The 22,547-nt window shown below is 59.0% G+C and overlaps 2 protein-coding genes across 3 annotated transcripts; one reads left to right on the forward strand and one right to left on the reverse strand.

Annotated features, from left to right (window-relative positions):
* The first annotated feature begins 108 nt into the window (after positions 1 to 108).
* On the forward strand, positions 109 to 2,779 carry LRRC3 (leucine rich repeat containing 3). Its single transcript, XM_075032300.1, has 2 exons — positions 109 to 441; positions 1,914 to 2,779. Exon 2 carries the CDS (start codon positions 1,916 to 1,918, stop codon positions 2,777 to 2,779), a length of 864 nt encoding a protein of 287 aa, XP_074888401.1. The 5' UTR covers positions 109 to 441; positions 1,914 to 1,915.
* Positions 2,780 to 2,897: 118 nt separating this feature from the next.
* On the reverse strand, positions 2,898 to 18,877 carry TSPEAR (thrombospondin type laminin G domain and EAR repeats). Of its 2 annotated transcripts, XM_075032298.1 has the most exons (12): positions 18,453 to 18,877; positions 15,414 to 15,634; positions 15,089 to 15,327; positions 14,872 to 14,962; positions 14,126 to 14,282; positions 13,582 to 13,713; positions 11,768 to 12,000; positions 8,654 to 8,840; positions 6,429 to 6,658; positions 5,943 to 6,130; positions 5,493 to 5,594; positions 2,898 to 5,201 (listed from the first exon to the last, which is right to left on the reverse strand). In XM_075032298.1, the coding sequence occupies exons 1-12, from the start codon at positions 18,544 to 18,546 to the stop codon at positions 5,048 to 5,050; spliced, it is 2,028 nt and encodes a 675-aa protein (XP_074888399.1). In that variant the 5' UTR covers positions 18,547 to 18,877; the 3' UTR covers positions 2,898 to 5,047. The 2 variants fall into 2 exon arrangements, with proteins under 2 accessions (XP_074888399.1, XP_074888400.1); XM_075032299.1 differs by lacking the exons at positions 2,898 to 5,201; positions 5,493 to 5,594 and having other exon boundaries at positions 5,984 to 6,214.
* Between the last annotated feature and the right edge of the window lie 3,670 nt (positions 18,878 to 22,547).

A 22,547-nucleotide genomic window follows, 5' to 3' on the forward strand; every position in this document is an offset into this window, starting at 1 on the left:
GCTCAGCCGAGAGCCAGCGCAGGCGCAGGGAGGGCCAGGCTGGAGGCACAGCTGGGGAGGGAAGAGGCAATCCTGCCTTACAACGGCTGAGAAAGCTTTGCAGCCCCGAACCGACGAGCAGCAACCACAGCCTAAGGAGAATTGCTGAAACCTAATTAGCATCACTCAATTACAGCACAAAAGGGCTCCAAGCAGCCGCTCGCCCACAGCACCCGTGGCTGTGCCGCCTGGGTGGCCCCACCGCCCCGGTCCAGCAGTCTCCCTGTCACAGGGCACCCCCCGATCCCCCCCCCGATCCCGTCTCCCCCGCACCGCCCCTGCACCGCCCGGTGCCGCCGAGGCGGGGACCGCCCGTCCCGGGGGCCCCGGCGGGAGCAGCCGCAGCAACAGGTCGGGTCAGAGCCGCAGCCGGAGCCGGAGCCGGAGCCGGAGCTGGAGCCGGTAAGGGACCCCCGGGGCTCCAGGAGGCGGGGGGCGGGGGGGCTGTTCTGCTGCGCGGAGCCCAGTGGGGCCCCGGCTCCCCAAACCCCTCGCCCGGGCAGGTCCGGCTCCCCGGTCCCCGGCCCGGGCGTGAGAGCGGGTCGGGGCTGGGCAGCACCCACCCCCGCTCGGCAGGCACACGGCGGGGGCCGGCTGGGGCGGCTGCGGCCCCACAGAGCCCTGCCGGGGCCGGAGGCAGGCTCGGGCAGGCGGTGGGAACCGGCATCGCGAAGCCCATCTTCGCTTCCCCCGGAGAGGCTGGGCTGGCAGACCCCGGGACCATTGTAGGGCCGGAGAGGTTCCCCGGCAGCGTGATTTAACCTCCCCTGGAAAAGTCCACTGCACAGTCCCACGCCCCTGAGGAGGTCCGCTGGCAGCATCCCCCAAGTATGAGCATCCCCTGGGTGGTACCCTGAGGTTGCTCATACCTGAGAGATGCTGGTACTTAAGGGATGCTGTTACCAGGGGGATGCCATTATCAGAAGGATGCTGGTACCAGAGGGATAATGATGTGGTGCCCAGCTGGCACCATGGATAGTTTCATTCCCGGGTGAAAGGCTCCCTGGGCCTGCCAGGGTCCCACCCCCGAACTTTCCCCACCACCACCACCACCCCCCCCGCCATGGGGATCTCTTCCCCTCCCAGCCTGACCAAGGCAGCAGGAGAGGTGTGAGTAGCACCAAAGGGCAGAGGAAAGAAGACCCACCTGCTTCATCTCCTGCCTCATCCCCAGCAGGGCTGGGGTGGCCCTTGGGGTTCCCAGATCACCCCCTTTACTGTGATAGTCAGTGGCTCCTCTCTTAAGCTCCAGCTCCCGGAGTCAGGCTGTTAAACCATACACTTTGTTTACTTTAAAAAACGAAGTCACCTCCAAACCCCAGCTTTGGCAAAACCCTTGGAAACGTGACTTGTACCAGCTCATGGACCAGATGGGGAAAGCAAAAGAACTCCACATCTTGTTATTTAAAAACCCGGTGGTGATTAAGCCAGTCTGATGATCCGGGGAGTCTGACTCATCTTTTTTTTTTAACACTTGGGGTCGGTGAGATAGGAATTTACTGCTGCTGTTCTCCAGCAGCAAATCACCGCATCCCATGTGGAAACTGGCAGCAGGCTGGGGCAGAGGCTCGCAGGCCCCATGCCAGTCTTGGCACCCCCATCCTGCAGCACCCTTTGCCTGCCTGGGCGGTCTGTGCTGAGATGGGGGGCAGGGAAGGTTTAATCTCTGTATCTCTATGTCCAGGGATAATTAATCTTAAGCCAAATTAAGCTGTCCTGGAAAAGATGGTAGCCAGTATCATTCTGCCCTTGTTTTCTGGGCTCCTGAGCCCAGCCTCTCACTGCTTTGCCAGGGCACATTACACATGAGACGTAAGTGGTGTTCCAGGAAATAATGCCGTGTCATATCCCCTCCACCCACCGCTTTCGTCCAGCAATGGGAGAGGCTTTGCAGGATCGCAGAGGAGCCGCCCTGCTGCCCAGGAGCTGCTGCAGCCTCCGGGGAATCACCAGCAGCCATGCCGAGCTGGCTGGGTGCAAGATGACCCTCACACCCACGCCGGCAGCCAGCGTCGCCCAAGCTTTCTTTTGTCTCTTGCTGTGCGTCCCCTGGGGCAGCTCCTGCCCCCCAAGCTGCCAATGCACAGAGCGAGCAGGGGCAAAGGCCGTCCTCTGCAGCTCTCGGCACTTGGAGGAGATCCCCAAGGACATCCCCAAAGACGCGGTGTTCCTCAAGCTAGACGCCAACAGCATCACCAGGATCCCTAGCAATGCCTTCAGGCACCTCTCCCACCTGGAGGAACTCGATCTCTCCAGGAACGCCATTGAGAAGATCGACAGGGCGGCTTTCAAAGGGGTGGCTGCTGGGCTGCGTACCCTCGACCTCTCCAGCAACCGCATCCGCAGCATTCCCAAGGAGGCCTTGCTGGCACTTAATGCGAAGCTCCGGCTGGCCAACAACCCCTGGCACTGCGAGTGTGCCTTGCAGGAGGTGCTGTGGGAGGCACAGCTGGACCCTGACTCTGTCCAGGACATCACCTGCCACACGGCCCCACGCGAGGAGTATGTGGGCAAACCGCTGCTCCAAGTTCTGGATGCCGGCGTCAACTTCTGCAGCGTGCGTCAGAGGACCACGGATGTGGCCATGTTCATCACCATGTTCGGCTGGTTCGCCATGGTCATCGTCTATGTGATCTGCTATGTCCGGCACAATCGAGAGGACACCTGCAAGCATGTGGATTACCTCAAGTCACTGCCGAGCACCCAGGGCCACGCAGAGACCACCAGCACTGCCCTGTAGTGCAGGATTGGGGTGCCCTGTTCCCAGCTTCTTTGCAGGGAGCCAGTGGCAACCTGGTGGGCTTCTAAGCTTCTCTATGGGATTTTCCAGTGCTTGCTCCAGTCCTGCAAATGAATGCCACTGACTTCGCCCCTCCCCAGCGATGCTGGACTGAGCATGAGCAATTGACATGGGGTAGGGATGCCTGAGGACACCCCGTGCAGACCTGTCAATGGAGCCCAGGTTCCCAGGGAGGAACACCCCCCACACAGACCCCTTCTCCCCTGCCAGAGTTGGGCTCTCAGGGAAAGCAGCCCCAGCCACATGCTTGCAATCCATGTGGTTTAAAGAGAACAAGTCCCTGGGGGGGGAGACAGACTGGGGGAGGGGGCTTTCATAGGGCCTAGAGGTCCCTGGAGCCTGGGGTGCAGAGGGATGGGTCACTCTGTGCAGTGGGGTCACCCTGTCCTGGCTCCAGTGAGGGACTGGCCTTGCAGAGAGCAGGACATCCGCCCCCAGCTCCCAAGCAGCATCTCCGCAGCCTCTGCCTGCCACCAGCAACCCAGGGGTGACCTCCCAAACCTTTGATTTCTCAATAAAGCCTGCACATAGGAAAAGCCCTCAGGGTTTGTGCTGCACTGGGAGCCAGGTGTCCGGGGAGGGCAGTGGTGCTCGAGGGGGTTGCACTTGTCCTAATTCAATCTCTCCCACAATAGACAAGCCTAAATTCAATGTACCAGCTCCACTCCCATCAGATTACATCCCCTCCACCCTCACCCGAGCCTGCCTCAAGAAGGGGCCAGCTGCCTAAATGGTGCCTCTGCATCTCACCTGGTACGTCTTGCCTTATGTTGCCCTTCCTCAGGGCCGAATTAGAGATGCTGCTTGTGGCTCAGCATGATGGAAGCAAATCGAGTTCTGCCTTGTTTCGTAAGCAAGAAATGGTCCTTCCTGGCAGAGCCAGCTGCACCCGCGGCTAGGCTGGGAGAGGAGGAAGGTCTGCAGGGGCTGCTTGTGGCTGCTCTCCCAGGCCCGGACCCCAGGGTGGCTCAGGTCGTGTCCTCCCCAGCCCGTTCTTGGGGGGCTGGCACCTCCTGCGGGCTCCCCAGTGCCAGGGTGGGTGGCCCAGCCCCAGTGGGAAACCCGGGTCCGGGGAAGGCTGAACGATGCTCTGGGCCAGTGGGGAGAGGGTCCCAGATGGGGGGAGGCAGAGGGGCACCCTCACCCCAGAACCTCACTGTGCTCAGTGCCACCTTGTCCTCATGGGCCACCTGTGAGCATGGACATGGCCCTGTCTCGCTGGAGGGTGGCTTGCTGAGTGGGGGGAAGCCTCTGCCATTGGCAGAGCAGCTCGGGTACCTGTGGCTTGTGCGTGGGATGAAGGCTGGGTGCACACAGTTTATTAGAGCACTGGTTAAGCAAAAGAGTCCCCCAGACAAAGGTGAGGAAAAGAAAAGAGGCCACAGTTTCACCTGGAGCAGTTTTGGGTCTTTCCCATGCCCGTGGTAGCTGGATCAGTCTCAATGTACAGCAGGTTTGCTCGGGAGTCGCTGACCTCATGCAAAGAAGTGCAAGGACTGGCATCGGTCCTTGTACACATCTATGGATTTGTACAATATATATATGTCACTCGGTGAGGATGACCAAAACCAGCCACGGCAGAGCGGGAGGGTGGGCAGGCATCCACGGCAGCGGGATGGGGTGGCAAGGCCACCAAAGAGGGACACAAAATGTTGCATGCAATGTCAAACCAGATGGGTCCTCAGCAGCGCCACAGCCCCAGGTGCTGGGCAGCCAGTGCCAAGTCTGAAGCCATCTTTTTCCCCAATTTCTTACATGCCATTTTCTCCCCATGCCACACACCCACCCTGGCAGCACACGCTCTGCTCAGTTTCTTTCTTCCCTGGCTTTGTGCAAGCTCTGGCCACAACCAACAGCAGTTCTGGGTCCCTCCTGGCTGAAGACTGCTAAGCGCCAGCATCCTGATGAGCCTGGGGAAGCACCTGGGTGCCAGGCACCCTGGGTAGGACATGGCTCTGGAGCATGGCAGGAGAGCTTTCCCAGAAGAAACAGCACCAAAGCAGGATCACAGCCCCTTTGCCAGCCCATGGACAAGGCTGCAGGGAGCCCTAGCACTCCCTTCCTCCTCCTCCTTCCCCTCCTGCGGAGAGCACAACCAGCCAGCTGCAGGGTTCATGCTGCAGCCATTCCTGGGCTCTGTGGTCCATCTTCACCTCAATGCCCAGCTCTCCCCGATCCTGGTGATGAGCTGAGCGTGTCTCAGCCACCTCAGGTGGTTTTCAGCTTGAGCACCTTGGAAAGCGGCTCCTTGGCACTAGAGTAGAGGAGGTAGGAGCCCTCGACGGTGTGAAATGCCTCCCAGTCTCTACAGCCAACAGTGGGGAGGTGGTGAGCTGCTACGAAGCCTTCATAGCCTTGCCACCTGCATGGGGAGGGCAGTAAGCTCTTGGGCACAAGCTGGGCACATGAAAGGGGGGCAGGAAAGCCGAGCTGTGGGGCTGGCATCTCCCACCTCCCCGATGTGGCTCAGGGTGGGATGTCCCTCACTGGGCCTTCTCATTCCTGCCCAGAAACCTCCCCAGAAACAGGGAGCAGTGCTATCTGTCCTCCCTGGGCAGATGCACCAGCATCCACAGAGGTTGCCCCCACGATGGGCTCCCGGCAGAGTTGTTCCACCCAACCACCCAACCCTGCCTTCCTCCCACAGCAGTACCTGTAGATAATACTGTTAACAGAGAAGGTGAAGCCATCGAAGGAGTTTGCCACCACCAGAAAAGAGTCGTCTCCCACCGAGAAGAACTCCCAGTCCAGGGCACTGGGGATGAAGCAAGTGGAGGGGCAGGTGAGGTGGCCCCTCCGTGGCCAGCCGAGGAAGGGGCTGCGTGTCTGTGGGGCTAAGCCCACCCCACCCCAATCTCTGCCACCCTGATGATACACAGAAAACCCCACTCTTCCCAGGCTGCTCCTGAAAGGAAATCCACCCTTGTTCCCAAATCCAGGGCCTTCTCCTAGCTCCCACTGGGATTTGGTGCCAAGGACCTGTCACCCATTGCCCTCCCCACCAGTCTTGGTCCCTGGCAGCATGCAAGCCTGCATGAACCCTCCAGGAGACCTCCAGGTTGTTCAGGGGACTGAGGAGCACCCTGACTCTTTGCACAGGTACCTGTAGGTGAGGAGGTCCTGGAATTTGACAAACATCTGGGCAGTGATGTTGAGCTCATAGATGGAGGAGTTGATGGCATAGAAGTTAGAGGGTGCTGGCATCCCACTGTCATAGCTGTGGCTGTTTGCAACAGCCAGGAAGACTCTGTCTCCGATGCTGAAGACCTCCCAGTCAGCAGCACCAAAAGTCTGTGGGGAAGGGAGCCACGTGAGAAGCTAGATGTGGAAAAGCCTTTGCAGGCCAAGGACGCTGCAAGGTGTGTAGGGGGGGACCTGCAGGAGGCACAGCAGGGAAGTTACCCACTGCTAAAACACTCCAAGGAAAAAAATAAACCTCGGTCTGTCAGTCCCTATGGGAGAATCAGTGGGAAACTATCACTACCTTTCCAGAGGACTGAAGAGCATCTGTCTCTGTAATTATTCCCTGGCTTGTCTAAACCCAGAGGGAGGACGGAGGAGTAGAGTTTGATCAGTGGCCAAGCCTTACCAGGATAGACTGGAAGAGCTGGAAAGAGCCACTGAGCCAGATGTAGATGTGCGAGTAGATCTTAGTGGATGTGCCATTGAACGTGTTAGCCACAGCCAGGAAGGAATACGGCCCGATGGTGAAAAATTCCCAGTCATAGGCTCCAGAGGTAGGGATGGTCTGGTTGGTTTCAAACAACCCTGTCCTGGGGTTCCACCTGTATATCACGCTGTCTATGTTGTGGTTATTCCCTGGGGGAGATGGACAGACAGACGTGCACCGTAAGGAAAAGGAATACCTGGCTTATATAAGAAACAAGACCCAGAAATAGGTTCAGCTACACAAATATTTGCCAGCAGGTTGCAAGCCTGGTTGCTAGTGACCGATTGCTCCCCAAGAAGTAGATAAAGAGACTCAAGAGCCTCCATCCCTACCTAGAGCCTCCATCCCCATTGAACACGCTGGCAGCTTGTTCCCAAGCATGCTGTAGCAGCTTCGTGGCAGCCCCTGGCAGAAGAGGGACGGGAGGGTGCCATCTCCCCACACGAGCAGCACACCAGAGGCACCGTGCCAGCATCCCAGGGTGGCCAAGCTCTGCTGGTTGTCCCACAGGGTGGCCGTGTGTAGTGGGGCCAGTCCCAGCTGAATCTCTAAGCTATCGACATCACGGGCTGCCGTCACCCTTTGTACAGAAGCTTGTACATCTGGGAGGGGGGCCACAGCTGGAATGGCACCGCACTGATGTTTTTCAGCAATCCTTTGCTAAGTCCCTGTGATCAGCTCCTGAGCACTGGAGCTGGCCAGGGACCTCCATGTGCTGATCCCCGCTGATAGCATGAACTCCAGAAAGAGGGAGGGGATGCTGCAGCCCACAGCCTGCCCTGTGCTGAGCACTCGGGCTGGGCCCACCAGCACCAAAGCACATGCTCCATGCAGCTCCTGGGCTCTGTTGAAGCATCTCAACCTCATGTCTGTGTGGGACCCAGCTGGCTTTAAAGCTAAAAACCTTTCTGCACCTCCAGCCTGGCATGACCCCTCCAGCCAGAGATGTTCTTCTAATAAAGAGCTGGCTTCATCAGGACAGGAGGGGAGTACCACCAGCCCCTTTCCACCCCACACTCACTAAGCACTGCTGTACTCCACTTGGTCCCACTGGTGTTTCTGTTGGCTGGGCAGCAGCAGGACCACGTGTTAATGGGTTTATGGGCAATCCTCATTGCAATGGAAGAGCCTTTGGCAAGAAGGGCTGCAGGGAGTGTGGGAAATGGCCATGTGGATAAGTGGCAGCTCTTCAGGGACTGACCCTCCAACATCCCCTAGGAGGAACATCCCCAGTTTGGCTTGGCCATGATGGTCTTAACCCCTGCATGATGTGCATGGCCAGCGAAGGAACCTTTCTGCTGCCACTGCCATGGGAGTAGGTCTCATCCAAACTGGCCGTGGGGGGGTCTAACAGGTCACACAGGGAGCTTCTAGCCCAAGCAACCTGCCACCAGCTTTGAGCCTGGTACAAGAGGAGGTGATGCCCCAGGAGCCAGCCCTGATGGCAGGGAAGGAGCCCACTGGCCCAGAATCTGAACCCAGCTAGGAGCATCCTGGAGAGCCGGGGCTGTGGTATTGACCCATTCATCCCCTGTGCCGAGGGGTGCACCCCCCAGCGCAGAACAACTCATGGCCTGGGAGGGGAACGAGGCTGGATTATGTCTGCAGGGTGCCCAGGGAGGGAGGGATGTCGGCAGGCTCTCACTCAGCTTCCCTCAGTTTCCTGTGTGCCCACAAGGCCAAGGCTTTGGCTTCTCAAAAGGCTCAGCCCCTGCAAACCCAGACAGCTGCCCTCACCACCCCACCGTGTTCACCACGTTATGTAGCATTGGGGAAACAAATGAAAAGAAGTGGAGAGACTCAGCAAAGACACCGTCCCCACTCCTGTCCCTGTCCCCTGCAGTCAGAAACCCAGAGGGGGACCGTGTCAGCAGCTTCCCCAAGTGCTTTTCTCTCCTAAAATGAGAGGGTCTGCAAGGGTTCGGGCTTCCTGAGGGACACCACACTCTGAGCTGCGTGCACTGACTCCCCGGCTTTGCCCTGCATGCCGGCAGAGGATGCACAGGGAGCTGCAGTGTTTCCACGGCAATGGGAGGATGCTCTCAAGCAGGGTGCCTGCAGCAGGGTGCCGTGGTTCCCACCATCACCCCAGGGCCGCCTGCCCCAGCTGAGCTGGGCTGGTAGGGAATATAAGGGCTGGGTACCTTCTCTGTGGTTGACCACTGCGAGGAAAGCCTCTCCCTCAATGACAAATGCCTCCCAGTCCCTAGCGCTGTGCGTGGTGATCCGCTGGTACGTGATGAATTTCTCTTTCCTGCGGCTCCACTTGTATATTACAGAGAACTCCTGACCCCTGTCATTCTGCTCAAAATTAGCCACTGCTAGGAAGATCTGAAAAATAACAAGCCAGGACATCTTGGTTTTCTCCTCTCCAAGGGGTGCGGACAAGCATGGGCAGGGTGAAGACAGGATGGGTGAGGGAGGCACCCATGGGATGCGGGGCCAGGGTCCGAGGTGGCCGGTGTGGGGCAAGATGGCCCTGGCTGGCTGGGGTCCCCGAGCAGCCCCCAAGCAGCACAGTGCACCCAAACAGGAGGACAGGGGCCCAGTGGCCCGTGGGTCTCTTTGTGCATGGCAGCAGCAAAGCCCACTGCCCGCAGAGCAACAGCCACAGCCTCAGGGTCAAGAGGAAGGAGAGCCGTGCTGCAGCTGCTCGTGCCCCACCAGCCCCGTGGACGGGGACCATGGCCATGCTGGTGAAACAGGCTGGGGGGTGTGGGGGGGTCCAAGCTACCAAACCTTCCTCATAAGGAAAGGTTGTTCAGAAGAAAAATCGCAGATGTGATTATAATAAGATAACGATGATGATGATTCCCTGAGGCAAAACTTTTTCCACACCAAGAAACCCCCCCTGTGAGTGTCAGGGACAAGTGTGCAGCAGCAGAGATGAGCTTGTGCAAGGTGGGGAGCGCATCCAAGCTCATGGGAGCACGCAGTGTGGCATGCTAGCTCCGCCACTCTGGCATGTTTCATATGGAATGGCAGAGGTTGTGCCCCAGTCTGGGCCACAAAGAAGCACAGGGACACAGCCCACAAGCAGAAAACAGTCAGTGGGCATGGTGTCCTGCCTCCCGCCCAGCACAAGACCCTGCCAGCACCAGCCTGGGACTTTGTCCAGCTGAGGCTCAGCCACCCCCGAGGATGGAGACCTTTCCCCCTCAGCGGTCTGTGCTGGGTCCACACGTCCCTCCAGGGAAGATGCAACTGCAGTGCTGGGCAGCTCTCCCTGAGAGCCCTAGTCCAGGGAGTCTCTTCAGGGCACCTCCAGAAATGCAGCTTCGGAGGGAAGAGAAAAGCCTGGATCCAACCCTGCAACTCGGGAACCTGCGGTCCCTTGCTCTCCATTGGCAGGAGCCACCAAGAGACCCCGACACTTCCCTCTGGGGCTCTTCACCCCATCCTGGCAGAGCATCAGCAGGTCCTGGTGCAGTAACAAGGTGCTGGCACCTCCAGAGGTTCATCCCACCCGCAATGTGTGTGAGGAACCTGGGCTAAATGGAGAGGTCTGTACTGCTGCTGGTGCAACAACTATCTGGTTATCATATCCATGCAGAAACGTGCCACGCATGGGCAGCTGCACTCAGGGTGTCTGCCTCTGTCCCCAGCTGTTCTGAGCTAGCCCCAGCTAGAAAACCTGCCCCAAGCTGTGCAGGAGAGAGGTCATCCTGCCTAGTAAATCTGAGTAAGTTTTTCTCAGTGAAGACCTGAAGGCAAACCCAGAGCACGTGAGCCTTGGTGAGCACCAACACAGGTGCTTTGCCGTGTGGGAACCACAGGGAGTTGGGACACCCCAGGCTGGTCATCTTCTCTGCCCCCACAGCCATCACTGCAAGGGGATGTTGTGGGTCCAGACTAACACTGGGGACCCTCAACGTGGTTCCCATCAGCAGATAAACCCAGCCGAGGACATTCCTGTCTCCTGCCTGTGGGGGTGCAGCTGCTTTGCAGAGTGGGCACAGCTCTGGGAATGGCAGGCACGCTCCCAGCCCTAAGCCAGTTTTGCAACACAGCTGCATTTTCAGGGGTTGACCAGGTTTTCTGCAGGACCCCACCATCAGGCAGGTAATGGGGGATGTGGCCCATTTGAATCCAAACAACAGGGCTGTCAGTACCACCAAGCCTGGAGGCAGGACTTCTGCCCATCCCTCTGTACCCTGGAGCACTGGCTTATGATGGGGGAGCCCTGCAGCCACGGTGCGTAGCATCTGGTGACGAAGTCAGAACAGGTCGTGCCAGAGGCAAAACGATCCCAACACCCCTGGGAGCTCCGCACAGAGCTGGCTCTCAGCAGATGTTTGTTGGTCTTGCCCGGGGCTTCTCACAAAGTGATAAATAGCTCCCCAGGGAGAGAAACCAGGCAGAAGTCCCATGGCAGATTGCCCAGGGGAGAAGAGATGGCTCCAAGGTCCTGGAATGATTTAAAAGCAAGAGGGCTTAAAAACACAGAAGCTTGGACTTGGTGGGTCTCAGGAGGGAGCTATGGGCTCCGATGGCTCTCTAAGACCACAGGTAGATCTCTGAGAGCAGAGTGGACCTTATACATGGGCGGATACCCACCACAGTCAGAGCTCAGGGAGGGCTTTGCTCTCTGTGCTCCCATGTCAGGAGCTGCATGTCCCTGCGAGCAATGCCACAGCCGCTGCCTGGGGTGATCCCTGCCTCACTTCACGGTGCCAGATAGGAACTGCAGCAAAACCTGCTTCCCGGGGCAGCGGGGGGGAGGTCAGCCTTTGCACCAGCGTGGAGGCTGCACTATGAGCACACCCAGGCCAGGCTCTGTACTCTGCATGAAGGACATTTTGACACTGGCACTCACTACATCTGAGGCAGGAACAGGCAGAGCCTGCTAGAAATGAACCCCAGCCCATGGAGGGATCCAGATCCAACAGCTGGCTTTGGAGGCTGACCTCGCAGACATCCCGGAGCTCCCTGGGGAAGAGATCTGAGCACTCCAGACACTCAATTACCTACGCTGCCAGCATCAGTTGCTGAAAAGGGCCTGGGTGGCTGTAGTTGTTTCTCAGCAAAAATAGTATACGCAGAGGGCAGCCCACAGATCAGCCAGCAGTCCCTAGGACAGACCCTTACTGGCTGAATACATGTATCAGTGCAACTCCATCAAAGACAGAAGAAAGAAAGACTCACCCCCTAAACCCTGCCTGAGACTCGGGGCTTCAGAGGAGAAGCTGGTGTTGGGCAATTGCAGTTTACTATACTGAAATATGAAGGCACAGAAATGATCTTCCAGGCAGACTTACCTTCTTTCCTATAGTGAAGTACTTCCAGGACTGAGCTTGGTAGGTGGGGATGTTCTGGTAGGGCACAAACTTCCCGTCAGTCCACTTATAGATGGCCGATCCCGGGGGGGTGTACCGGTTGGCAGTGGCTGCAAACAGTCCCACCTTGGGGATGGTGAAGACCTCAACACCCATTGTCTCAGAGTTGGTCACCAGGTTCTGGTACTCCTCCAAATAGTCCAGCCTTTGTTTGACTAGGAGACCACAAAAAAAGAGGTGTGAGGTTAAGACCAGATGACCTTGCCTGGAGAGGGGCTCCACGTTGCATAGTGGAGCTGGCTCGGTGGTGCTTGCTGATGTATGGAGCTTTATGGGCAGGGGGGGAGCCGGGGAATGAAGGTCCTGGTGTCGCTGGTGGTGCAGGGCCAAAACCCAAGCGAGTGGTAAAAGGCCTGACTCCATCTCATTGGGCAACACATCCAGCCCCATCCACCCCTGCCTGTTCTCCGGCGGAGGGCAGGGCTGCAAAATGCTCTGCCGGGAAGTCTCCTCTGGGAGGGGGGAAGAATGACATGCCATGGATTTTGATTGCATCTTAAAAAGTAGGTTGATATATTTATCCTAAAGAGAACGGGGAGGAGAGGAAGAGATCTACAGCGAAAGGGCCTGGGCTGCTGAGATGAGTCGGGTTAACCCGCACCCACCTGTGGGTGCGGCAGCCCTGCACCAGATGTTTTCTCTGGCTGGAGTCAGCATGAGCTCTGGAAGAAGTTAGAGAAGACTTAGACACAATTAATGCCTGAAATTGGAACGGAAACGCTAGGAGCAGTCCCAACGGCAAATGGGTGGGCACTGGAAGGGACAAATGGCAGGAGAAGGGCTACAAGAAGGGCCAGTGCTGGTGGCACCAAGTGGTGCAGGTCAGCAAGATCCTGGCACGAGGTCTCCTTCGGAAAACAAGGACACAGTGCCAAGCCTGATGACTTCCAGAGGTAGGGAATGATAGGGAGTCCACCCCCTGCCAGCTCCTGTGGGGAGCAAATGGCTCATCCAAACCCACCACGTGGGCGCCAGCATAAGAAAAACCCCGACAGGGGGGAAGGACGGCTGGGTTGCAGGCATGCTCCATCCTCCACGTCCTCACCAGGGAACCTGGGCAGACTGCCTGGAGCAAGTGGGAGAGTGCCAGTGGGCAAAATCCATTTCGTTATCGAATAATGTCCATCCCTCCAGGCTCTGGTTGCTTTGCCACCTTCTTGCTCCAATGTTGCCCCATTATTTTCTGCACGAAGGCCACCAGAGCTAGGATGACATGAGGACCTGCCTCCGCCACCCTCCCATTGCTCCCTCTGGTATATCTGGCAGCTGATGAGTCTTTCTGCTCCTTCTTGTCCACCTGCAAGTGCTTTGGCACTGGGAGCACCTGCGCCTTTGGGACACTACGGCAGGGAGCGCCCCAGCACCCCAGGCATGGCTTTCCATGGGCTGAGCTGTCCCGCTTGGACAGACTGGGAGCTTGTTCCTGACTGGAGAAGCCCTGGGAGGGACGGACAACATGGATAAGTTGGATGGACAACATGGTCATTGTGTGAGTGATAGGGGAGCTGGCTCACAGAGGGGCTTGAATCCAAAGCTGCACTGGAAGTGTCGATGTGGGCACCAAGAGGAAAGCAAACCCCAGCCAAGCAGGGCAGAGGCAGGGGGACACCCCAACCCCCGCGTTCTGCTGTTGCCTGACTTGGTTCCCACCCCAAAGTGCTGTCAAGGTCAAATCTCTGCTCCTCCTCTGCTGCAAGAGCCTCCCTCCACCCCAAGAGCGCATTGCACACCAGTACCTTCCAGCATGGAAATCCAGGTGCTGCCGTTGCAGAGGTACAGCCCTCGCCGGGAGGCATTGAACCAGAACTGCGCCTTCTCCTGCTTGGTGCAGGGTGGACGGGACCCCAGGGTCACCTTCGTGTCAGTCTCTGGGCACAGAGAGGAGCAAGGCAAGCGCCTCAGTGCACATGATGGAGGAGCAGCAAGGCTCATCCCCATGCACATAGGAAGGGTTGGATGTCCCAGTCCCATCCTGATGATGGGCACCAGAGAATGGGGGAAACGGCATGCTGGCACCAAGCTGGGAAGGCACTGGCTGAGAAAACCCTGGGGGCTGGCACCCGTGGGGCTACTGGCATGAGCCCAGCGCTGCCAAGGGACCTGGACAGGGGCTCTCCAGGTGGGGTTTGGACCTGGATCCCACACACACATTGAGAAACAGAGGGTACTGGGGACACCCTCTTCCCCTCCACTCCTGCTCGGTGCCCAGCCCCACACAAAGAGCTTTCCCCAACAAACGCAAGGCAGCCAGTCGAGCCCGCGCCGCGAGGATTTACTGACCGTAGGGATATTTTAGCACCTCGTTGCTCGCTGGCTTCATGGGGAGATCCTGGAGGACAGTGGGGACAGAGAGTGTCGCTACTTTAAAGTTCATGGTGGTGCATATCCGAGGGGTAGCGTCGGCTCCTGGCAGCAGGACAAGCTGCCTCAGCAAGCCCTGGGAAAGTGGGAGCAGCAGGTTGGAGAGCAAGTCCAGCAAGACCAAGAAATGGAAACTGCAGGTGATTCATGCCCTGGATTTCCCTCCCAACTCTTGCTCGTTGCCCTCCCTCCTGGGCTGTGGAAGCCTCCAAGGGACTCACGCACGTTTATCAGATCCTCATTACATGCTCAGCCTACCAAAATCTCCATCCCGTGCAATTTAACAGCTGGTGCAAGGGAAGCATTGGCAAGGGGCTTCTTAGCTGCAGATGGCTTTCACCGCCTTCACTTTTCACTACTGGTCAGGATCAGGCACTGCCCTAACCTTTATATCAACGAGACTGTGCCATCAACTGTCTTTCTGCCACCGCACCACTGGCAACATCCTCTTAAATTTGTCCCACAAAGTGCCAGTCGCAAACGCCACCCCCTGCATGTCCACAGCCGGACAGGGACCGAGCCCAGCAGCAGGACCCCCTGCCACCTCCCCTACCCGTGCCGTGGCCCAAGCCCTTCCAGCATAGGGGGGGCTGAGAGGGGGCTGCAGCTCGCCCCATGGCCAGCCACGAGCACCCCTGGACAGCCCCGCACCATGGGGCACCTACCGTGAACACGCCTTTCCTTCTCCTCCTGTTGCCCAGGTAGAAGCTGGCTCTCTTCACCGACAGAGAGGCTGGAAATGGTGTCTCCACCACCCTGCGGATGGGCAGAGAAGAGGCAGGGGAAAATTTCATGGCATCTGCTGGTGGCTGGAGGAGATGCTGGTGGAGGAACATTGCCCTGCCAGCCCTCCTGACCCCCCTGCCGCCACCCCCAACCTACACGTCCTTGGGGAGGCTGCAGTCCACCGTCAGGGAGAAGGACTGGCCGGAGACAGCCAGGACAAGCGTGTGCCACTGGTTGTCAGAGAGGGAGACGTTGGGGAAGGTGACGCGGGTCTGCCAGCCGCCGGCGTGCTCCTGGCTCCAGAAGAGGAAGTGTAGCTTGTCGGGGGCGTAGCGCAGCCCCACCAGCACACTGGGGCTCTCCTCTGCCATCAGCGTGAAGACGTACTCGTTTCTCTGCAGGAGGGCACGGACTCAAATCTGCGTGCCGTAAGCTGCAGGGCTGGGCTGTGCCCGCTCTGTGCCCGGCCGGCGGCGCTTACCTTGGCAGGGACGCTGAGGACCCTCAGCGTGACGATGATGGAGAACTCCTCGGGGAAGCGGTCACAGTGGATGAAGAGCCGGGAGGCGGGGAAGCCCAGGGCACGGGGCCGCGAGGCAGCGAGCTGGAAACCGCGCACCCCCTGCACTTGGAACACCCTCATGCCGCGGGCTAGCCCGCTGGCGGGGACCACCTCCGAGAGGATGTCCAGCGGGCGCAGGTCTGTGCCAAGAGACAGCAGAGCACGTCACGATGGTGGCAGCCATCCCACCCTGCCCCACTGCGGGATGGGGTCCCCCCCTTGAGGTGGGGTGCTCGGCGGCCTGGCTTGCTGAAGGCAGCCAGCCCATCTCCAGCACTGGCCAGAGGGCTCCACGGCAGCAGGGGGGGCCCAGCATGTCCCAGTAGCCTGCTGTCCCCTGCCCAGGGTCTGCACCAAGCCCCTGCTTCAGGGACACAGGGAAGGTTTGGCCTCCAGGCACCAAGGCTGACATCTCCATCCCCACAGCAGGAACACCAAGTGTGCAGGCTCACTTGCATGAACCATCCCACTGATGCAGCTCCAAATGCTGACCCCGGGGCTGGGACCTGCTGGCCGGGCAGCCCCAGGCTTCCACCAGCTTCCTCGGGATCCACCAGCACCAGCAACCACAACCAGAGCCAGGAGAGCGGGCAGGGATCCAGTGCCCGCAGGCTCGCTCATGGGGCGGCCACCCATCCCCGACCCCAGGGTGGTGGGGCACGGCGCTCCCTGCTCCGGTCCCCATCCAGGCTCTCCCGACCCAGCCCTAATTGCACACAGGCACGTACTCCCCTGGCAGGCACCAAAACCGCTCATTAAATAATTATCCTCTCCCCAGAGAAGAAAACAACGTGCCCAGCCCCAAGGCATCGCCCAGGTGAAGAACAGCACTGCGCACCGGCACTGCAAAGCCATCCCCGTGTAACAGTGCCAGGGTCGCCGTCGGTCTGACATCTCGGCAAGCTCCGTGCCGGCAGCCGTGGGAAGGGCTGTACCCGTGGTGGGTGCTTCTCTGACCTTCCTTGCCTTGGCACCCTCACAGCTTTAATTTTTGAAAGCTTCCCTGGCAGGATTGCGGTGTCTGTAGTGAAGGGCAGAGGGGCTCGGTGATGATGCCCAGAGGATGAAGCAGCACTTGGCTAGACTAAAAAATCCCTGACTCTGTCCCTTCCCCAGCAAGACCAGGCTTTTAGCTCCTATTTGTACTAATAAATCTCGGCTGCTGGGGCACAGCGGGAGAGCTAAGAGGGAGGGAGCTGTGAGCAAGGCTGGACTGGCGTGTGTGTGAATCCAAACCAGCTGGAGAGGGGAAGCATTCCCCCCCCAGGCACCCCCAGCCAGCCCAAACCCAGATGGGCGGAGCAAGGAGGAATCTGCTCCTGCGGCTCCATCCAGCCTGGAGGAGGGACACCAGCGAGGTCCTCCTCACCCTGCCACCTCTGCGTCCCCCCTGCCCACCCCTCCGCTGGTTTAAGCTGCTCCTAAAGCACAGCCTTGTTGGGGGAGGCTTGACTGAAACAACTTATTTCAGAAATGCATGACTTGGGGAATGACCAGTTCCTGTTTTTCTCAGCAAAAAGCACAAGTTGAATTCAGGCTTGGATTTGCGGAGGGGTTTAGGAGCCCCCAGCTGCCCCGGAGGTGGCTGGGATGAGCTGGGGGACAGCTCAGCCAGGGCCAGAGGCTGTGCCCAAGGCTGTGGGTCGGGAAGGGACCAAGTCCTAAAACCAAAACCAAATCCCTAAACCCAAAGATGTGCATCCCAATCTGCCTCCCACATCAAGGCGCTGCTAACGATCAGAGCGGAGCCGGCGGTTAATGGCCGGGAGGGTGGCTGGAGTGTTTCAGCCCAGGACGGACAGTACACGTGCCTGGCAGCTGCCTGCTCCGCAGGGTGGCTGCCCACAGTCAGACGGCATCAGGGCTTCACCGGGAGCTGGGGCAAGGCACCGGCAAGAGGGACACGGGGTCAGTTAAATGTGCTGATGCTGGGGCCTCAACATCCCCTGGACCCCTCCAGCCAAGGCTGCTTGGGGACAGCGGGGACATCCCTGGAGAGACCGGAGCACCTGGGGGAGGAGGCAGTGGACAGAAACTCTCTGATCTCTCCCAGTTTTCCTTCTCACCGCCAGCTGGGCTGTAATAAAATGTAAATACAGGTGCCATCAAACCAAGACAAGCCCCAAGCACACACAGCCTGGGCCCAAGCAGCCCCAAAAACTGGGCTGAAGTTTCACTGCCCGGGCAGGGACCGCATGGCATGGGGACAGGGATGGGAAGGCAGAGCCAGGGGACGGGGACCCTCTTTGGCGCGGGCTGCTCTTGGCGCTTCCCTGCGGGAAATGCTGTCGGAGTTGCCAGCTCCTCGGCTGGGGGTGGCAGGACCAAAACTTTCCAGGACATTTTGCTGCTGGGAGGGCGTAGGTTGTGTCTGGCAAGAGCACAGGCAGCCCCGGAGAGTCCAGGGCGGGAGGGACTTTCTGGGGGGGACTTCATGGCTCTCTCTACTTCTCCTTCCAGCCCTTCCCTTCCCCTCCCCACACATTGGTCCCCAGGGCCAGCAGAACTTGGGACAATGCTTGTGCCGCAGGGATGGGCATACAGCTCTCCCCATGGCACTGAGAAGGGCTGGTCGCTCCCCGGTCCTGTGCTATGCCAGGGGGCTGCAGACGCAGCGTTGACCCCATTACCCACTGCCCATGGCTGCAGGCAGGATGCTGGCAGCTGCAGCACCCGAGGCATTGCGCTGTGCTGTCACCCCGAGACTCAGTCCACTGGCACCTGGGCACTGAAACCCTGGGGCTGGGCTGCCAGGGAGAGGCTGCCCCACGTGGGGCACCCCGCAGCAGCCGCGTATCCCCCCCAAAAAAGAGCACACTGTCTGGGGTCTGCCCTGGCAGCGCAGGGAACATCCCATCCGTGGGAGCACACGGGTCCCGGTGCGTTTCCCCTGCGCGGCCAACGCCTGTCTTGACGCCTCCCTCCCGGCACAGCCCACCCGCCGGCCTTCGCTCCTACCTGTGCAGTGCTGCCACGTCCTGCCCCCCCGGTTGAAGCCCCCTCCGATGGCCCAGTGGAGGAGGATGATCCAGAGCAGCAGCGGAGCCGACATCGGGGGGCTGGCCTCAGAGGGTCCATCCACTGGGGCCCTCCTGCCGACCGCTCCTCCGTGCCCAGGCAGGCACCGCTCGGCTCAGCTCCCCTGGGGGCTCTCGCATAGTCTGCCAGTGGGACCACCTCCTCAGGGACGTGCCACGCCGGGCTGCTGCTTCGCTGCTTCTGGGGCGCTAAGCCCCGGCTCTGCCGTCCCCTTGCGTGGGCATCGCCCCTGGGGGCACGGCAGGGGTGGCGGGTGGGGGGCCGGTGGGGGCTCCCCTGGGGCGGCTGCAGAGGCAGTGCTGGCTGCAGCCTGCGCGCAGACATTTAAATGAGAAGTTCGTGGTGGGAGAGGAGGAGTCCCAGCTCCTTGAAGAGCTTTTATCTTTTGCCCAACCCTCTGGAAGGCGGCTTTGGGGAGTGATTTTTTAATTTCTTTTTTTTTTTCTTTTTTCTTTGCTTCCTTTCGTTTTTGGTGATTCATTTTTCCAGGGTCACGTGGGAATAGGTGGGAGATTCGCCCCTGCCTGGAGACACCAAGGTGGAAACTTTCCCGCCCCTAAAAGCCCTGGGCTTTCTGCAGCACAATCCCAGCCTGTACTGGGGGGAACCTCTCTCCCCTCCGGTCCACTCCACCCTGCCCAAAAAAAACCCCAGACCCCACAAGGTGCATATTTCTCCCCCAAAACTACTTCAGGCAAGTGATGCACAGCCAGTGCCTCGGGTAAGGCTCCAGCCCAAAGGCCAGCCACCAGATCCAGCCCTGCCACAAGGATGGCGGCAGCATCGGTTCGGAAACCCTTGAGGTTATGCTGTTCAAATGGGAGAGACAGCAGTGGAAAAACTCCCTGCATGCAGCAAGCTCTGCTGGGTTTCTCCAGCCGCAAAACGAGTTACTTCCATTCCCCAAACAATTGAAATAGGCTCCCACCACCCCCCCCATCCCCAAAGCCTTCCTGCAAGGCGAGCGCTAGAATAGAAAGCGGATGGCCAGGATGAAACGCCAAAAAACTGTGTTGCAAACTGGGGGTTTCGTCAGCAAGGAACAGCCAGAGCCGGACCCGCAGACGTGCCTCGCTGCCGGTCTGTCCGCACCCCTCACCGGCCCGAAACCCACCGTGCTGGGACCAGGAGGGTGTAGCCCATGGGGTGCAGGCATGCATTGGAGCTTTTGGTGCAAGGAGCACCCTGCGCCTCGGTCCCAAATCCTGAGAGGAGCTGCTATTGGTGCCTGGAGACACCCAAACGCCATCAGTGCCTCCATCTCAGAGTCAAACAGCCCCTGAAGGCTGGAGGGCAGCTGCACGCATGTCCAGGGACGCTCTACAGCGAGTTGGTCTGCGTGGAGCTCCCCCTCCCCACAAAACCTCTTATTGGGCATCCCCCAAATTAGGCCTCCACTGCGATCACACTTAAGCAGAGCTTAAGTGGAGCTTAATCTCTCTCTGGAGAGAGCTGCAGAGGCGAGGCACCACTGGTTCCCCATCCCTCCTCATCCTCGTAGTGAGGACGGTGCCCACCAGCACAGCCACCACCCAAACCTGGGGGTCCCGAACGGCAGCCGCTGGTGGTGACCATGAGGGATGCAGGAGGCACGAACCATCCCATCTCGCCTGACAGGCTCGGCCCCTCGTGTTGCTCCCCGTGGCCTCGGGGATGCTTGCCAGCACTGGGGCTGGGAGCGGCCATCTCACCGAGCCCCCGCACTGTGTCTGCTGGCAGGAGGAGTGGGGTCCGGCATCCCCGGCATAGAGGTCGGTGCATTGGAAGGGAGGCTGGCGCAGAGTGGACCACGGCTGCTGGCAAGACCCTGCCTCCCGGCAGGTTGGCGCTGGGTAAGGCGGCACAAATGAGAATCAGAGCCGCCACATTTCCCAGGGCCGCACACATGTGTCAAGTTAAGCGTGGCTTTGGCAGCACCACTCTGAGCAGGGGGACTCGCACAAGCGGATGGATTTTGGGAAGTCTCCCGCCGAGACCAGCCCTGGCTCTGCGAGCGTCCAGGCGGCCCATGCGACTCTTCCCAGGGAGGGAGGAAAAGTCCAGCTGGGGATGCTGGGATGACTGGTTTTTCCTAAGGGGATGCAGCAGCCTTTGAGCGCTTCCTTGGCCAAAAAGCCAGTTGATGGGGACATGTCTAGACCCAAGGACACAGCCACAGGTGTCCCCTCCAGAAGCAGGGGGATCTGGGGACTTCCAGGCAGGAGGTGGAGGAACCAAAGCCCCTGTCGATAAGCATGGAGGACATGCCAGGTGGTACTGAGCCCAGCACCATGGGCTCAGGCTGCTTTTCAGCCACATGCTGTTAATGAACGTCCTCCTGGTGAGGACAGGGACCTTGATGATCCTCAAGGATTTTCTCCATCCTTGGGCTGGGGACCCTGGCATGGCAGAAAATGGTGGAGTGGCTTGGGTAGTGTCCAGTACTTTTCTCCCTTTCCAGGAGGACCTGCCCAGGGAACCAAGCTGTCATGTGAAATAAGGACAGGGGCCCATTGCTGCCCGCAGTCGCATTGGGTCCAGGACCTGCTTCGTGTCCCAACAACAGTAGGAAGTGGTCCGCAAAATTGTTCCTAAGCACACACGCGCACATTCCTATGTGCACAAGCAAGCGCAAGAGGATGAAATAAAAGAGACAAACAGTGAGATGCTTGCCTAATTCGCATGGGTCATAAATAAAACCATGTGGCGGCTCCGAACAAAACGATCCTTGGATTTCCACCAAAAAGGTTTGGCCATCCCTGGGTTAGAAAAGGTTGAGAAACTCATCTGCAGGCAATAAATTTCAAGCAGAGCTTCCACGCAGAGGACAGTGCAAGGAGGGCACCTAATCAACGCCAGGGACAGGCTGGACCCTGCACACAGGGTAATGTTCCCGCTCTTCCAAGACTGTAACTCGTTCCTTATTATTTGCAGACACAAAATCATGTTTCAGGGCTTGTTATGCCCTATTCATTTCTGTCTTTATTCCTGACATCTGCAAGATCTTTCTCCCTTGAAATGCAGCGCGCATACAGGCACCGGCTGTAGCAAACCTTTGAGGGACCCTATACATAACGCCTGGACGCATGCAGCACTGCCCAACTCACGGATGTCCACGGCCCCGGCTCCAGCCAGCAGTGGGCAGCGCCGTGTCCATCCTCCTGGCCGCACCGGCAGGGCCAGGGGAGCTGGCTGAGCCCAGCTGGCCACGACGCAGGTCTGGCCACACGCGCACCTACGGGATGGAGCTGGAGGTGAACGGTGAGCACGTGGAGCCGGTCTCGCCTGCATGAGCAACAGGGTCAGGATCAGCCCTTGGGGGTCAGTTATGAAAGGGATGGGGGAAAATTTGTTCTCAGAGCAACACTCCAGATCACAGTTCCCCAAATCCCAGTTCAGGTTGGACACTGGGAACAAGACCTTCCCTGGGATGGTGGGATGGAGAGGGAGGGGGTCTCCATCCCTGGCAGTTTCCGAGGTTCCTCCCTTGTCACCTCTGCCCCTTCTTGTAGGCTGGAAATCTTCTCTGTGTTTCCTGGAGCTACTTCAGCTCCCCGAGCCCAACCCACTGACATAAACTGGAGTTCCCACAAGAAATCTCCGCGCTAGGAAACCTGTCAGTGCCATACAAGAAGTGCAAATGTCGTTAAACCCATCGCCTTTCAAAAACTTAATTCCCATAAGTTTTGGAGAGGTTCTGCCAGGAAAAGTTTTGTCGAAGGACTGGGAGGATTGCAAAAGGCACTGTTTTTAGGAAAGCCACGAAAAAAAGCACAAAGCCACCCCAACGCTGCAAGTCTGGCTGCCAGCTTCCCAGGCGCGGAGCTGCCTTCGGGACCAATCCCTGCTGGGCAGCGGTGAACCACCAGCATCGCTCACATCCCAGAGCCCCCTGTGTCCATACACCCGCACACCTCCCTGGCACTGCCAGCCCCATGGTCCTGTGGAATGAAGGAACCAGGAGCTGCCATCCTGGCAGGGCTCCTCCGGCTTTGGCCATGGGCAGCAGGCAGGGCTGGCCACCTGCAGCCCAGG

The sequence above is a fragment of the Buteo buteo genome, chromosome 7 (genome assembly GCF_964188355.1).
Source record: "Buteo buteo chromosome 7, bButBut1.hap1.1, whole genome shotgun sequence".
Classification (NCBI taxonomy): Eukaryota; Metazoa; Chordata; class Aves; order Accipitriformes; family Accipitridae; genus Buteo; species Buteo buteo.